General features: G+C 30.3%; 1 protein-coding gene across 1 annotated transcript; it reads right to left on the bottom strand.

Moving 5' to 3' along the window:
• Positions 1-212: 212 nt before the first annotated feature.
• On the bottom strand, positions 213-18,901 carry LOC118187505 (glutathione S-transferase kappa 1-like). The gene is made up of 8 exons (XM_035357742.2): positions 18,713-18,901; positions 18,501-18,582; positions 18,136-18,236; positions 6,161-6,289; positions 5,034-5,069; positions 4,832-4,948; positions 471-564; positions 213-388 (listed from the first exon to the last, which is right to left on the bottom strand). Exons 1-8 carry the CDS (start codon positions 18,782-18,784, stop codon positions 339-341), a joined length of 681 nt encoding a protein of 226 aa, XP_035213633.1. The 5' UTR covers positions 18,785-18,901; the 3' UTR covers positions 213-338.
• Positions 18,902-18,995: the final 94 nt, after the last annotated feature.

The raw sequence follows: 18,995 nt of genomic DNA, 5'->3' as shown, positions 1-18,995 counted from the left end.
AATTTCAAATTTTATTTGTGTAACAGTGAAACTTGCTTTCACTTGGCAGATCCTGCTGCAGCTTCAGAGTTAAAAATTCTTCTCATATTACAAAGTTAAGGAAGAGCATAATTTATTACATTCACTGAATTCAAGTTCCTTCGAATCTTAGAATTATCTTTAACCTTGGAAGAATTATCATTAAGTACTTCACTGTGAAATGATTTGCAGGATTATAAAGAATATTTATATTTCATACACATTACATTATTTACATTTCAATAAACAAATATATTCCCATATACAATTAAGCTCATGTAGCTGACATATATATCATCTGCTCTCAAATAAATTCACAATTATAGTTTACATGTCAACTTGTTGGGTACAGGTCCCATCCATGTTTCACCTGAAACAAAATATAAAAATTATTATCTATAGGGTAAAATATCATTTAAAATTATATTCCAGTTTAAAAATTTAAGCATTACCTAAGGTGTATGCAAGTAATTCAAATCTGTCAGACCCAAAAAATACTTCTGGTGTTCCACTGACATGTGCTACAATCATTGGTGCTCCAAAGGCCTATATCAAAAATTTTAATTTTCATGTACACGCATAAAAGAAATAAAATTGATATTCTAAAGTGAACATTTTTATAAATTAAAAATATTGAATAATTTTTACCTTTAAAAATACTATGAAATAAAATATTAAATAAAGACGGTTCATATAATAGAGTAATACTTAAATTAGAAAAATGGTCAATGTTATCTGAATTCCTTTTTAAGATTGTTATTTTCCTTTTCTGATAACCAGAAATAAAAACACGAAAAAGGTTCATGCAGATGAACAACAAAAAATATTTAAGTACTTACTAAATCAAATTAAAATTAGATACTGCAGAGTTACAGATAATTATAACTAAAATGAAATTCGAAAGAAAACTAGATTTTTCTTATTATCTGCACTCCCAGTCTCAAAGAAAGAAGAAGAGAAAGAAAAGTCGCAAGAAAGATTCATGAGTCAATGCAGTATGTCATCAAAATGATTATGCAACAAACCAGGCATGCAAGCAATACATGTCTGTTTTGGCCAGTGTGCAGTGCTGACTTTGTACAGATGATAAATTGTTTCTTTAAGCGAAAAACAAACTGCTGTGCACAAGGGTAGAACAACACAAAAAAATTACATAAGAATTTCTCAAGAAAGGTAACTGTTTTATTATCGATGTTTATTGTTAATTTAATTAATGGCTCTTGCCTTTGGCAAAAAAAAAAAAATTAGTTGCCAACGGGTTTTCAAATACTCTCCAAAATTACCAACAAATTCGTCCAAAAATTCAAATTTTCGGTGGGAATGCAGATAATTAGAAAGTGCTGAAAATTGCAACTATCATTAAAGAACAATACCTGAAATTCAAACTAATCATAAATGTTTACAAAAAGATTTAGTAAGTTAGATGAAATATTACTGAAATGCTAAAACAATTTGAAATTTCTACCTATTTTTTCTATTCTATTTTTTAGCAATATTTTCACTTTTCAGAGTTCAGTTTATACACTTTATCATTACACTGGACTTTATCCACCAAAGGAGACTCAAATACAATGATAAAATAGTATTTTGAAAAATATGCATCAAAATCCAATAAATAATAAACATTCTGAAAAACAAACTAAAATTACTGATTTATTAAGAAATAAATGCACAAAATATGCATGAAAAATTAATAATTTGGATTATCAGTCTTTTTCAATTATCTATGACCTGCTTCCCCGGCATTAGCCCAGATAATCAAGAGTATACTGTATGTCTTTTTACTTCCTTGTACGAAGTAAAAAGGAAGTATTGTAATCGCAAAAAGCTTCAGGCAGCATATTTCAACGAAAATATCCACTTTGACCGCTTTCGAATGCAATTTAACCATGTTTTTGCATGATATCTGTACATAAGAACAGAATAAAAGACTCTTTTCCTCCAAAAAAAAACTAAAAAACTGCTTTAAAATGAATTCTGAAGAGAATTTTTCGTGGCGTATGTACGTACGTACATATCTCGCATAACTCAAAAATGAGTAGCCTCAGAACGTTGAAATTTTGTATATAAGACTACTATAACGTAGATGTGCACCTCGTATTTTGGTTTCAATCGGCCGCGCCAAACGTATATAAATATATCCACTCTGTTACCCGACTCAGTGATCTCAGTTTCTTTACTCTTATATGTTTGTAAATTGTACATTTTTTGCTTTAAAAATGATTGAATTATGTTGTTTTTATCTTTTGGTTAAGGGTTTTATGCCTTTTGTAAATCTGCATGCAATATTTTTAAAATTATCAACAATTTTAAAATTGTTTAAGTGCCACTATGCCTTTTTTTTATGGCGGCCATTGCTCTTGTTTGCATTTGAAACAGCTGAGTAGTGGATTTGTTGCCAATCTAGAGAAACTTAGCTTTGCAACAACAAAGATAACGCCTTCATTTATTATTTAAATCATGCTTAATCCTTTCTGGAATTTTTTCGAGGAAATAAGCGTTTAAGATTTACTTCGTAATTTTTAATACAGATATTTTGAGTTTTTATGTATTTTTGCCTTGTCACGAAATAAAAACTGAATTAATTGAATGAGAAATACTCAATCGTCTGTGAAAAACTGTTTCTTTTTTGTTTTGTTTGCTTAATTTCTTTTATACATAGTTCTAGCTTTCATAGTATTTGAATAGAACATGTGGCAATGATTAGATAATTCTTTAAATGATATAAATTTTGTGCATTCTGAGTTATAATAAGAACAAAATATAATACTCTTAAGTAAACCTAGCGCTATGGTAAGTAAACCTAGCGCTAGAGTGTCGCTATGGTAAACAAAGTGAATTTTAAAGAATGCATTTATTCTATTGTGGTTTATGTGCTGTCGACTAAGTAGGTTTAATTCAATCTAATAAGTTTAAATGAAATGAAGAAAAAATGTGTATAATTTAATATTCTGTACAAGGAAGTCATGTGGTGTACACATCAGATTTTTTTTTTAAAGAATAAGCGACAAATAATATTTCAGTATTTTTTGAGTATTACCTATATGTATCAAGTCTAGTTTCAAAAAAGAGATATCAAAAGAAGAAAAATCATCTTCAGATCAAAACAGTATTTAAAAGAAAACTGTTAAATTTCAAAACTTATCATACTGCTACTAATGCTTTTAGAAAATATGTAATAAATTTTACTTTTTAAAGCATAATTTTAATTTATATTTAAAAGTACATTTTCATAAGCATAGATTTTTAGAAAATTTGTTTTTTCATCATGAGTTAAACATTACTAATTACAAAAATATAAAGGTCTTACACTTAAAATGTGTACTTATAATGTTCTTAACTTGGTAAAATAAAAATTAAATCCATTAAAATTAAGGCATAATATATTGTATATAAAATTGCTGCATTATGATGAAAAGCCGTTAGAAAAATCATATCTATTTTATAAATACATTATAATGGAGACGAGAAATAATTAAAATTTCAGGTAATTTTGAGGTATGAAACATGCTGAAACGATATGATCCAATTATGTATCACTGTCAGCAATAGCAACAGTTATAAGGCTGGATACAGTCAAACAGACTTTGGATGGTAGTTAACAAGTTTTGCAATCCTTATGGCTTCAATTCTATATTCGAATTCATCTGTTGCCCTGGTTGGAGGTGGTATCATGCCAGTCTCCCTACACACATTGGCCAAATGTTTTCAGCTGGGGAGAAATCCAGAGAATGTGCCAGCCAGGGCAAACATTGTGTGTATTAAGGAAATGCAGGTTAGTGCAGATAATACATAGTCTTGATTGTCCTGTTGAAAGGCAGGATGGTAAATCCCAGATATTGCACAAGCATGGGCATTAGTCTCCGTAATATAATGGTAGCTGGTCAAAGTACAAGATATGCAGACTAGAGGTGAATGGTAAGTGTACTAATGAACTTCATACCACCAATCCAAGTGCTGGGTTAGGATAATGATAATGAAAGCATGCTTCCAACATGCATTCCCTCCAGTGCTTCCAAAAACAGATATGGCCATCCTGTTATTAGTAAAACAGAGATTTGTCAGAAAATGACATCATGCCACTGATACCTCCATTCACATCATTAAATAATCACTGTATTTGCTGATTACTATATCATTACATCAAGAGATACCAAAGCAATCACTGCCTTGCTAAGAATCTGTTACCCTACTGTATATGTGAATATTTGGTGGTGTGCAATGCACTCACTTTTCTGACACAGGGTACGTGATGTGGATGTATGATTCCTAATAAGGATGTTGAAGAGATAGCTTTTATCTTGTGCCTTGATCTGTACAGCCTTACTAGATTCATCAAATCCAAGTTCTCATCACAGTCATTAGATCTTGATTAATGTAAGCAACAGTTGTGCAAGATAACAATTCACAGTTCTAGTAGATTATGATTTTTCTGCAATTTACATTATAAGACACGCTGATATGAGCTCTGTTTTCTTATATGAGACATAACATGACCTACGAGATTAAAAACAAGTAAATGCGATTTTTGAAGGAAAAATCAGTATTTCAATTTGCTTTTCCAATGCTTCAAGGAATCATTACTTGTGTTGTGAACTGTTAATCATTTGTATACCTCATAATCATCAACCATTATGCAAATTTTAGATTTGGTGTGAACTTCTTTCACAGTGGAATTATTTTAATCTTGCAGTGTTAAAAAAGGGATCAAAGGTAAAAAATAAAAATTCTTGGTCTTTCCTGGTTTTTTAATAACTGTAAACTTTTACACAGAAACCATTTTTTAAGCAAATAGTCATTATTAAAATCTTACGCTATATTCCAAGGCATCATCTGTATATTTTCGTAATCTCTGCTTAGTCTTGTTATCATGCATTGCATGAAGAGATTTTTCTAGTATTTCAGGATCCATTTCTATTAAATGTGCAGCCTGTAAGAATAGGTAATATTTAGAAACAAATCAAGCTCTGCTCAGCTGAATTTTTTTAAAAAACACACTGTATAATAACACTTACTTCTTTAAAGCTTTCTTCTTCAGTAATATCCTTATGCTAGAGAAGAAAACAAAGAGAAATTAATTTCTATTCTTTTAAAAAAATTGTATGGGAAAAAAATGAGTAGTTATATTTTTTTAATTAAAAAGGCATTAATTATTTTAAATTTCTAATTTTAAGAATGCATGGAATTAATCTTCCAGAACTAACCTGTCATGCAATAGTGTTATTTTTTTTTTTTTCCCTGTGTGTGTGTGTGTGTGTGTGAGTATGTGTGTCCAGAAAGAATTAATTTTGTCAGAAAACTTTCATTTCTTTCAGATCATACAAACCCAAATTTACTAGAATTAACAAATACCTCATTGCCTTCCATTATTTATTTTCACATTACATACAGTATTTGAAATTCTGAAGAACAATGTAAAGATCCTTTAGAACACAGTATTCTTGCGTTGTATGGGTTCGTAATAGATTAATTGCACAAGTCCGATAAAAAGTTAATAAAATTTTTTATTACAAGAAATATAACAAATCTGGAATTTTCCTCAGAGATATTCATACAATATCACACAATATAATCAGTGGCTATACTTTAAAGTATTAAAAATCTAATTATAACGCAATCCATAGTGCAAAGAAAGCTAATCCGATCAACAAAATTACAGCAGCTAAGTAAACAACTGAGCTGAAATTTTCTCTTCAGCTTTTTAAAGTTTTTAATCAGTCACAAGAGAGTCTAGTAATTTCCAAAAAATCTCAAGATTTCTGGAAAGCAAAAGAGTAGAATTACGGTTACAGCTAACATAGTAGTCAATTACATTTATTCAATTTATAGTACGAGATATCTATTTATTAAATGTTAAATGCACATGCTCCTGTATTTTTACTTTTCCGGTGTAGCCTGTCTCTTAAAATATGACACGTGTTTCATTGCACAGGGATAAAAAAAAAAAAAAAAAAAAATTATAATTCTACTAAAAATAGCTAACTAAATACAAAATCCATAGCAGTATTACAGATAATGCATGTTAATTAAGTATTAATAAAAATTTGTGCCTATTTTATTTCAAAGATTATATAATTTCAGATGCTTTTTACAATTAAAATCTTAAAATATTTCTTCCATGAGATAAAACATATACACATACTTGGTCATATAAACGTAACCATAATGCTCTTGAAATTCCTTCTAAATACTCTGGTTTTAAGATGTCAACAGCAGTTATGAATCTCTGTGCATTCAATGATCCTTGCTTCATGATTAAATCCATTAAGTTCTACAGGGAATGTTTAAAATATCAAAATAATTAAAATTCAAATAGCAATAAAAAGGGCACATTTTTAGCAGGTAGCAGAAATATTGGTCTATCTTAGAGTTGTGAAGAAAGATTCAATTCAAAAGATATTCTTTTAAAAAAAATAGTCACACTTAAAAAACAATTTGATAAAATTTCAAGTATATTTATACATTAACCACAACTGGGAATTTTGGTTGGTGACAGATATTTTACCAATGAATATCTGCCTCCTAGCTGCAACCATGATCTCAATCTCTAGCATGTTCGATCTCATTCAATAAGTTCCAGTACTCCCCAATGGTTATTTTTAATGAAGCTCTACAATTTAAAGAAACAAATGTTACTTGCTTTTTTCAGAGAATCACAGAGTACTGCTGAAAGCTTTATATCTGATGTAATGAGATTACACATCATTAAAAGTGAATAGACTGATAGATAGTAAGAATAACATCAGGAAATATGACTGAAGAAATCTGAATTATAAGTGTGACACAAATTATTTACCATCAGTATAGGAAATTGGCATTAGTGTTTTTTTACCAAAATATCTGATTAAAGCAGATAAATCTGTCACAGTTTGAAACAAATACCAGTACCTGGGTATTAGCCAATACAACAAAACCAATCTACTGATGCCTTTAAGCAACATAATATAGTACAGTGCCAGCAAATCAATAAAGCCAGTTTAACTTTCTCTCACTCTTCTTCTTCTTCCTGGCATATACTGTTTTGCAATTGCATTCAAAATTGTTCTCCATAATTGTCTCTGCCTTCATATGAACTATTATAGGAAGGCAAATGACTTCAAAACAGTTCCAAGTTCTTATTCCAAAGCTATTTTGCTATTGCTAATGTTGCATTGCATATCCTCTGTTATGCATAATTTCAATACATGAGAATTGAAATACTCATGTACTTTTTGGCAAAATAGCACAATGCCTGGAAATATTCCTTCTCTATTTCTTGACAAATTTAATAAATACATGATTAAAAATGCAGTAAAAATTACCGCGAGATAAGCAAAAGTTATTTTGAGAAATTTCTACAGGCAAGGACTACCAAAAAAATTATGCAATGGTGGTATGTGCTTGCTTTAATTGCTTATTTTTATTAGATTATTTGCTTTTATTGCTTATTTTATTTGTCTTAATAGATGCTGAAATAACTTTATCTCCCTTAGCAAATAGAAAAAAAAGTCATCAACAAGAAACTAAAAATCACATTAGCATCTTTCTATCTGGAACAGCTTCTAGAATTCTCAAATGCTTGCATGAATGAGAATACTTTTGGCAAACTTTCAGTGAGTACTGGTTATATACAAGTACCTAATTATCTTAAAAAAATTAACATTACCAAAACAGAGGAAGAACCAAAGTTGCTTGTATACAGATTGCAAGTGAAGTTATCTTAGTACCAACCAAACTTCCCTAAAGTGGTTAAATCCAAATATCATTCCCAGATGTAGTAAATAATAAAAATTTTCCGATTGTACACCTAAAAATTTACACAGTTCACATCATTATCATTATGTTAAAATATGTTACCATGCACACTATATATACATATGGCATACAACTTTATGCACAACACAGTGGTCTCAAACTCAAACTGCATGCAAGCTGGACTGCATGATCTAAAAATAACTGATGGGCCAGACATTTTTTTTCATAAAATGAGTTTTTTTATTAAGAAATAAAAAAGTACTTTTAATAAATTTTAAATTTTGCTCACTAAATTTTATCAAAACATATATAAAAAATAATAATAATACTGGGAAAGGAAAAAAATCAATTTTATATTTACTTTCTATTGAAATCTAAAGTTTCATACCTGCAAGATATTTTTCATGGCCACACTTAGTAAATCAAATATAATGACAACTAAATATTAAATTTTCATAATGACATTTATTTAAAGTTATTCTAACATGTTTAATTAGTCATTAAATACCAACTTTAAACTAATTCAAATTATGAAAACTTTTCCAAATTATAACCAATCAACAAATTATAAAATGTAGAAAATTTTCCAAATGGAACAAAACTTAAAAATAAGTAATGGCAAGTTATTTCTAAATTTTTCTTTGACACATAAATAAAAGGACAAATGTTTTTATGTAAATAATAACAAGGGAGATTAATCTTGGCAAATTTGCTTTCTTAATTTTTAATTTCTACATTCAGATCAATGTCTTAGTATCTTAGATTTTTACTTTGCTGTTTTTCATGTAATACAATACTTGGTAGAATTCAAGTCTTCTTGCTGATAAGTTGGATCACACTTTACATTTAAACTTTATGTAAATAATTATAAACTTCTTTATTTCTTACTACCACCTAAAAATTGATGGTGCTTTGATTCTGAAGTTTGAAACCTTGAAAAGAAATTTCTGGAAATTATCTTCATTATAATTTGTATATATACAAAACACTGTTTTGGAAGCCGCCAGTTTGAGACCACTGGCATACAACATACAAGTGAAATTTCTACAAAAATAAAAATTGCATGCTCTCAGATATTCAATATTTCTTTCTTATTTTACCTCTTGTTTTGATTTCTATACATTTATATGTGAAGTTTTCTTTCTTACATTTTCCTCGAAAGCTCTATTAAAATAATGAATACTTTTCAGATTTTTGTCAAAAGTATGGTAATATGAAAATATTTTATCACATTGTTTACTATGGTTATGTTTCTCATGCAGCATAATGATTTAATATAAATTTTTTATTACATTTCTATTAAACAATTAAAAGGTATTTTTAATGTTTCATAAAATTATACTAGAAAAATCATATTTTCTACCAGTAAAGAAAATCAGTATTACACAGTAAATCAAAGAATAATCTAATTCTACAGTATTTCTTTATTAAAGTATTAAAACAAGCATCTTAAAATATTATGAAAAGATATGCAGTTTAGTAAAAAATTACAAATCTGAAGAAAAACTGAAAAATTTTGATTATACAAACCTGATTTTACTAGAAATAAAATACACAAGACCAAGAAATCTAATCAAGGGTACAATAATCAATAAACCCAAAAAATTAAGCATTTCACTTCCCAAATTAAAAATGTGCGAGCTTCAAAAACCATTACAATAAAAGCATAATTTTCTAGCACTAAATATTTTAGGAATCAAACACTTACATAAAACAACAAAGCATGGTTTTATCCCAAATTTATACAGATTACATACAGCCACCAAATTAATTCCACCCATCCATAATTTGTATACATCACAATGCACCAGCAATTTATTATTTTTTCTTTGCTAAAATATGAACAACTGTCTGGTGGTGCAGAAATCTTCCACATATGCTTATAGGCATTTCATTCATACTCTTTGATAAAGTTTTAGCTTTTTGATATATTTTTAAAATATTGATATATGTACTGCAAATTTACTTTTTTAACAGCATATACCATTTTTTCATTTACTTAATGAAAAAATTAGCGAGATTAATATTTTTTTCAGTTATTTAATATGCATATTTCAAATATATATTTTTCAAGATATATGCAAGGCCACACTTATAATTGGATAAATACTGTAGCAGGTTTTTGACCATTTATAAATGTCTCTTATATCATTTTAACTTATCTTTATATACATGTTAATAAAATCTACAATTCTATAATGATATACATATTCTAACAGAGTTTATCCTCACAAAACAGTGGTGCAATTTGATAATGAATATGATTTATCATTTCATAATTCTTATCTATTTCCACAACATTTATAATCCAAGGGTGAATATGATAGGTAGTTAGTAAGAAATTTTGAGAAAAAATTCCGGTAACAAACAAGTTGGCCATCTTAAGATACAGATGAATAACATATACAGTACAAAGTCCGCAATCCGGACTCGTAGGGACTTCAGTGATTCCGGATTAGAAGTTTTTCAGGATTACAGATCATCAATTTAAATCTGGTAAGATGACATGCAGAAATTATACAAGAAAAAAAAATGAAACCGTAATTTATGAAATAAACAGCAATTATGATTTAAAAGGTATCAAAATTTACAAAAAAAAAAAAGCTTAATATTTATTTGTTTACTTTATTAAACATTGCTTTCAATGTAAGTAGTTTAAGTTGCTTCCTTTTTTTGTGCTAATACTTTCTCTTTAATTCTATAAACAGACATTATTTCTTGTTCAGTTACAAAGTCCACTGTTCAAGTACTGTAACTGCTGTGTCGAGAATACCGACTAACTTGTCAATCAAAATTTTTTCGTTTTCAATAACCTCTCTGTCATTTTCTTCACTGTCGGAAGCACTATTTTCTGGATCTACAACCATACTACAGATTTTGATGTCTATTGATTGATTGATGATTGGGGCATTGCTGTTGCAATGGAAAACTTCTGCTATAGCATCTTCATTTATTACCGCTTCTCCACATTTCTTTACAAAATCCAATGACTGGAAAATTTCACCTTTAGTTTGCGATGGCCGATAACCTCCAAATTCGCGGCTATCATCATCGCGGCTTCGAAAGTTCAAGCTTAATTTTTATAAATTGCTCTAACAGTCTGCAAAAAATAAGAAAAGATTAAGGAACAGCGCAATCTGCAATATTAACTGAAATGCCTTAGAATCGGTAAAGATAATTTTTGCCTAGCTTATACCATCTGTTATACATTAAATGTGCAGTTCGTGGCTTTGAGGTCCGGCTTATAGCTTTGAGGTCCGGCTTATAGATCATTCCAGATAATGGACGTCCGGATTACGACTTTGTACTGTATTGGCTTCAATAAATTAATAAAACAATGACTACCCTTCACCCTTCCATATTATGCATATTTTAAAGAAATTAAGAGATAATATGATTCTGAATTTTAGCACAGCTTAAAGATTTTTAACCTGAGGAATATTTTCACGAAAACTTCAAAAGGAAGGATTATTTTATACACTGAAAATAAGTTTTCGTAAGCTTATTTGCCATTTTGATTTGATAATCATAATAGTTTATTAAAATTACATAGGATTTAATCTTAATATAGCAATTAATTGGAAAAAATATTTCAAGAGAATGTCACATTGGCTTTGATTTTATATTGGCTGTTTAGTGTCTACTGCTGGCTTCACCTTCATTTATCCACTTTGCACAAATACTAACAATCACAGATCACGAACAACCTACCAGGTCAGCAGTTTTGGAGATACTCGTTCTGAGTCTTCAGGCCATTACAATCTGCTCTCTATCAAATTTGCTTAGATCAGCAGCCCTTCCCATCACTCACAAAAGTGTAAGAATGATTCCCTATTTTATCCAACAGCAGTTAAATACCATTGCCACTTAATCACGTGCCCTTCATGTCATCCAGACGAGTTCGTTGAAAAATGTGAGGATAATTATAATGTTTTGCCTCAAAGTACAAAATGTGTTTTATATAATAGTTTTTCATCACAGATTTAAGTTTTTGGGATATGATATTAAGTATCTCTCTCATAAAATAATGAAGAAAGTGTATATATGTATGTATTTTCCTCACATAGTGGAAAAACAGCATCCACAGATTCTTTGCATCAAATTTTGAATACACACCTGAACACATGTGCAGTGTAACATGACCGAACTACCAGGATGAAAATAGCTAGACAGATTATCTTTTTAGATTTATTTAAAAACTTAACATAGACTTTCTTGGTTAATTTAAAAAAGTAAAATTACAGCATTATCAAAAGGCAACAGTTTTTTCTACGCCTGAACGCATCTTACTCTCATTTCATTTCACAGACGAAAGTGGCATTTTATTTACAAACCTAACATAGGCTTTCTTAGTTAATTTACAAAAGTAACATTACTGCATGGAAAAGACAACAGCTTTCTCGATGCTGGAACGCATCTTATTCTCTCGGCATTTCAAAGAAAAAAGCAGCACTTTCTTTACTATTACCAGATGAATAATGGATACACCACCAAAGGGGAATATCCTTAATGAATCTTTTATTGATCACTTTCACCAGACCCATGGCAGATACTGGAGTTCATTCCCAAGAGAACAGGAAGTTTGGTACTAGTACTACTCTTGTATATGACCTCAAGTCGCCAAATGTGGCGATATGCATTCTCCAATAGTTTTTGGCACGACTGTGTGTTCAGATGGTTTTTGGCATGATGCTGTTTGTATGGCAACCCTTTTGATGTTGAAAATTATATTGCTGTAGTGGTTTTATTTGCTGAGTGATTGGTTGGTTTGTTGAATGTTTGTAAATGGCTTATGTTGCAATGAAAGATATGGTGGTAAAATTTCAGTCGCTTATTTTGCATTGTGTGCACAGTAAATTTAGTATTAAAATATATGATGTTGGAGTTTTTAACGAGTCTTTTGTTCACAGGTGTGTTTATGCAGATCGAAGTATATTTTTGGAATTTCTGTGAGAGTCAGGACTTCTGTAGTAGAGTTTGCCGAAATGAAATAACGAAATGTGGAGCTGATATGAGAACTCGTATGAAGAATGGCGTTTCTAATGGACTTGTGTGGGTTTTTGCAAGCAAATGGTTGCGGGTTACTTTTTGTTTTCCAGATGCTTGAAATTGATATTTCTGCTGTTTGAAGAAGCATTCACAATTGTAAGTGCATTTTATTGTTGTTCTTATTTTGTAGAATGTTATGTTTATTGTTTTTCGCTATAAATTTCTGTTGTTATTGAATTGTTTGTAATTTATTTTAATTTATTTTGTTGATTTGTGCGCAATGCTGAGGGTGTGCAATTCACTGTGTTTTTTTAAGTTAAAACAGAATGCTGTGTACCTGGTATTGTTTGAAATTTATTGCAGTTACATTAGTTTATTTAGAGAGAGATGTATGTAATTCCCAGATTCCTTCACTGCATAGATTGTGCAATTCTCTGATGTTTTTTTAAAGTTAAAACAGATCAAGGTGTACATAGATTCTTATCAAATATTTTTGGTTAGAAACTTTACATTTTTGCTATCTAAATTTTTTGTTTCAGATGTTTGGCGTAAATTGTGTGTTAAAAATGTGGTTTTTGCACACATTTTAGGCTTAAAGTTCAAAATGTAGACAAAAAATTTTGATAGTAATAAGGTGCCGTGGATGGCGAGAAATTTGTTGCCAACCTAGAGCGTAAAACTCAAGCAAATATGTTTAAAAGAAGCATATTTGCTTGAAATAAAATATTTTTATCATCCAGGTCATTGCCAGTATGTTGCTGTTCAGGAAATCTTAAGATATTCGATTTTTTAGTACTTTCTAATTTTCATGTTCCTCTATTATAATGGTGCAAAGATTATCAACAAGTTCATCTGAAATAAATTCATCTGAATTTTACCCTTTTTCTTGGGTAAAATCATGTTAACATCTTCCTCAGTCAGCGGTAAATCAAAAATTGTTAACATTAAAAATAAATATATTAAAAAGTGGTCTACTCACAACTTTTATCTTCTTCAGTCATGTTTTTTTTTTTTTTTTTTTTTTGAGTTACTTCCCAAACTACTTAATCGATGTCAGTTTCTTTACCTCTGCCCAACAATGAATAAATCAGTAAATAGTACAATTACAAACAATATTCTAAAGCCAGTGAACCAGTTGTCGGAATGTATACCTTTCTTTTGCTCGTAACTTCTTCCGTTGTATCTTCATTTATATATAGTTTAATTTCATGCCCATATTCGAATGCATGGTAAATGCATCTTTCTCAAAAGACAGATGTATTGGGTTGTCCGGAAAATAATGCAGGTTTTTAACCTATAGCTTTAAAGAATCATAACTTAAGAACAATTTTATTAATCAAAATAAGCACCAGCCGAATGAATACATTTTTGTCAATGAAATATAAGTTTATTTATGCCAGTAGAATAAAATTCTGGAGTTCTAAACATGATAAAGTTATTAAAGGCATTTTTGGCCTAGTCTTGGTTTCTGAAGCATTTCTTCACAAGAACATTACCCAGATGTCTGAAAAAGTGGTAATTGGTCGGCAAGATGTCAGGCGAATATGGGGGATGAGGGAGAGTCTCGTATCCCAAATCGTTCAATTTCTGTAGGGTTGGTTGCGTGACGTGTGGCCGAGCATTGTCGTGGAGAACTGCCCTCTTTCTGTTGACCAATGCACATGCGTTGCAATGTTTGGTGCATTTCGTCAATTTGTTGACAGTACTTTTCTGCCCTAATCATTTCGCACAGATTTACGAAGCTGTGGTGGATGAGACTGGCTGCAGACCACCAAACAGTCACCATAATTTTCTTTTGGTGCAAATTTGGCTTTGTAAAGTGTTGTGGTGTCTGACCACGGTCCAACCACTGAGCTGAACGTCCCTGGTTGTTATAGAAAATCCATTTTCCATCACACATAACAATTCAATCAAGAAAAGAGTCATTTATGTTGCAAAGAAGAAGAGCAGATACTTCAAAACAGTGATTTTTTTTATTTTCGCTCAATTCGTGTGCCACCCACTTATTGAGTTTCTTTTACTTTCCCATACGATTCAAGTGATCAGAAATCGTTGTTTTGCTTACGCCAAGCTCTCGAACAGCTGTGCACAGGTTTGCTTCAACTGAAGTCTTCAAATTGTCATCATCAACAGTTGAAAAGCATCCACCACCCTTTTGATCTTCCAGATCAAATTCTCCATGGCCAAACTTTTGGTGCCAACATTGAACTGTAGATTGATTCATTAACACTTTTCTTGACCCATACTTCATTGACATTTCGAGCCTTTTATGCTGCACTGCGGCCTAGCTTGTACTCATGAAAGTAAATTAGCCAAAAATCCTATTTTGGCATCTTAAAAAAAACACCTAGTAAATATTTTTTTTTAATAATTTTAGAACAAAATGATTGTTATAAAAATGTAGAGAGAAAATAGAGCTTCAAAATGATGCATAAACCAATGTAATTAAAAATATTTTTATTGCTAAAAATGTACAGGAAAGATAAACAACTGCAAATACCAGCATTATTTTCCAGATAACCTGATAACATCTTCCTCAATTGTCAGTTAAAAAAAAAAAAAAAAAAAAAAAAAAAAAAACTATAAGCATATTTTTTAAAAAAGAAAAAACTCAATAACATGTAATCTTCTCACAGCTTTTCCCATGGCGATTAAACTAATTAAATGATTACTGTTAGTGTAAATGTCACTACAACTTTCAAACAAATTGTAAGTGTAACGAGACTTACTGAAATGACATTACAAAATAAACAATATCATACAGAGCAGTAATTATCTTACAGAACTGCAATACATGTGCTCTATCTTTTTATGCAATTAAAATTTTATCATCACAGTGACTAAACAAATAGGACGTGCTTTATTTTGCCAAATTTAAGTGGTTTACATTACAAGAATGCCCCATGACCAATGCATTATGCAGCAGCACCACAGGTCCTGGATTCAATCCCCGGGCTAGGCAAGGATGACTCAGCCTTTCATCCCTTGAGTGGGTCAATAAAACAAGTACCAAGTTCTCACGGGGACTAAACACCAGGTGCAACAATCTGGCCACTTGCGTATATCTTCACGCACCCTGGGGAAGGGCACAGTCAAGAAAAGGCATCACGGCACTGCAGGCCATGGCTCGATAAGGACTGTTGTGCTACTGAGTTTAGTTAATTACATTATAAGTATATTTTGTCTGATATATTTTGTGTGTTTTTATTAGAAATGTCATTACTGATAATAAATTGACATTAAAATACCGGTTTAATTTTTTAGCTCTTGATAATGCTATGACCTAACAATTTGGGTATTACACAATAACAAAAAGATTGCAATACAAATTTTTAAAAGAAAAGGCATCATTCATGATAGAAAATTATGTTCGAATAACCACAAGATGAAATTATGCTTCAGCATAAAGTCGGTAGAGAAATGGCAGTGCAGGAAAGAAACGGTACTATTCGGTTTCGAGGGCCGTAAAAAATTGCCAAACTATTGTTGATGCCAATGCTGCCAAAAATAATTGTGGCAAGAAAGGAAGTATAATAGTAAATAACTATTTAAGATTGATGTTTTAATTTAGATGAAAGGTTAACTTCATATAATACTTTTTTTATTATTATAATATATATGAAAAAGGCTAAACATGACTGAATGGAAGCATAACAGTAAATAACTATTTCAAATCATTATTATAATTTCTTGCTGAACATAACTGAATGGATGCCTGCATCGCTATTTCGCTATCGACTTATCGCTAAAGCATAATGTCATCTCGTTGGTTGTTTGAACGTAATTTTCTATAATGAATGATGCCTTTTCTTTGAAAATATTCTCGGTAAAGTGCAGAAGCACTCACTTATTTGTTTACCGCTTTTTACGAGGGTAAAAACAATTGGATTTTTGTCAATTTTCTTTTACTTTTTAAGTGAAAATAGGTCGATGTGTACATAGATAAAATCAAGGGTGTGCGCAATGCCATTTTTGTGAAATTCTAGGATTTTTTTTAAAAGTGAAAATAGATCTATGTGCACATGGATACCGAGTATGTGCAATTCTTAAAAATGCGCCAAGCAGTGGGTGATTCTGCACTTTACCCAAGATTCTATTGCCGACTTTTCGTCATGGACAATTATCAAATTGTTAAATCCATAGGATATCAAAAAAGGATTTAAATTCAAAAAAAGGATTTAAAAATTAAACTAGTATTTCAATGGCGTCTTAAGAAATATAGAACTATATAAACTTACGCAATCTGAAATCAACGCGTATGCTGGATTTGGCATGCTGTTAAATAAGCGTGTTTGCTAGATTTGGCACATACATTTTTGCTGCAATTTTTTTACGACCCTCGAAACCGAATAGTACCGTAGAAACTGTAATGACAAGAAAGTATTAAGAAGTCAAACTTGGTTCAAAAGATCCGAAAATCTTCTTCCTTACAGTCATTGGGTTCATCTATTTTTTGGTGTCAGGAGATGACATCTATTGAATTTTGTGAATTCCAGTTGAATATGAACCACAATACAACTGTAGACTGGAACAGTTACATGCGCGAGGTGTGTGCTGCAGCACACACCTTGTGCATGGCCTAAGTTAAAAATCAATGGATGTGGCAAAATTATTAAATAGATGGAAGACTTTCCGAAAGAGCTTTAAACATTTTACTGTCAACCACAACTACTATTCTGTAGACCCTGAAAGTGGGTGTCATACACAAACTATACAGTGGCTGTGGGGCAGTGCTAAATGGTGTAATAAACAATATCGGGGCACTGCTCAAAGCATTTTGTTTCTTATTTGTCTGTACATTCACTTGCACAAAAAAAAAAAAAAAAAAAAAAAAAAAAAAACTGAAATCTCCTCTTCAGTAATGGAAGACAAAAAAATTTACTTCTTCCGCTTGACTTATGCTTAGCCATTTTTTTAAATTAAAATAATAAAAAGAAATGTATTATGTGAAATTAACTTTCATCAAACTAAACTAATAATCTTAGACAACTAATTACTATCATGCTTTCTTTCATTTATCCTTTTTCTTATAAATTATAATAATACATAATGCATTATATGAAATCAACCTTTCATCTGAATTAAAATAGTAATCTTAGATAATTATTTACTATTATGCTTCCTTTCCTTCCTTCAGCTTAGGGTTACCATAATTATTTTTGGCATCAACAATAGTTTGGTGATTTTTTTACGGTCCCTATAATGGAATTGTATTCAAAAAGGTAATGATATAAAAAATTCATCCTAAAAACAAGCACATGAATACACTAGTAATCAAGATGAAATAGTACTTTATATAAAACTATCAAAAACATTACAAAAAAACTTATTAACATTAAATATTAAGGAATAAAAAATGCATTTCATCAGTACTAGTAATTTCTTTGAACTTACATGTGGGAGAGATAATGGAACTTCAAAATACTTTTGAAGTCTTTTCAAATCTCGTGCCATATAAGCACCTTTATTTGGAACCACAGCAGGTGGCGAATTACCTAGAAAGGAAATCAGAATTATTATAGAAATATGTTCTGCTTCTGCATAGTAGAAGTGAAAATAAATTAATCAAACTTCAACATACTTTTGTTTTAACCAAAAGAAAGTATAAATATCTATGTTAACTAATTATCCACAAAACAGATAATAGCATAATGTTGACTGCTTTCATTTCTCGAAGAGTGGTCACATCATTTCATACAACTAATTTAAATCCTAAATAGCTAAATACATGTAACAGAAATATAAGAAAATACAGTTACCCGAACTTTTCATTATTCCACCTAAAAGTACAGGTTTCAGTTTCAAATTTATATTCCATATTGGTTTGTAACGATGTAGAACCTGTAAATTAAAAAAGTAAAAGAGAGAAATTTAATTCCGCATTTAAGATAATAAAACCTCAAAAAAGAATGAGGGAAAACTTACTTATATTTCGATAATAAAAATATATATTTTTATAAAACTACCTCACCTCAAAAGCAAGAAAAGAATAAGGTGATATTATATCATAAAAAAATTCTATAAGGACTGGACACTTTGCCATTTTATAAAATACGAACGCTTTCAGAAAATAATCTAGCACTTTCTAAATTAACTCCCGTAAAAAAGAAGGAAGGAGGAAGTTCAAATTGGTCTACTTCCCGTACTGACTTTGTACTCTAACCTCCTTGAAAAAAACAAACAAATATTAAAACAATAATAATCAAAAGAAGCTGCCAGATAGCTACTCGAAACTTGTAAACAATTTCCCTAAT

The sequence above is a fragment of the Stegodyphus dumicola genome, chromosome 9 (assembly GCF_044657685.1).
Source record: "Stegodyphus dumicola isolate Sdum_Otavi_A_Nest chromosome 9, ASM4465768v1".
Taxonomy (NCBI): domain Eukaryota; kingdom Metazoa; phylum Arthropoda; class Arachnida; order Araneae; family Eresidae; genus Stegodyphus; species Stegodyphus dumicola.
This window is presented reverse-complemented; position numbering and strand designations above follow the sequence as displayed.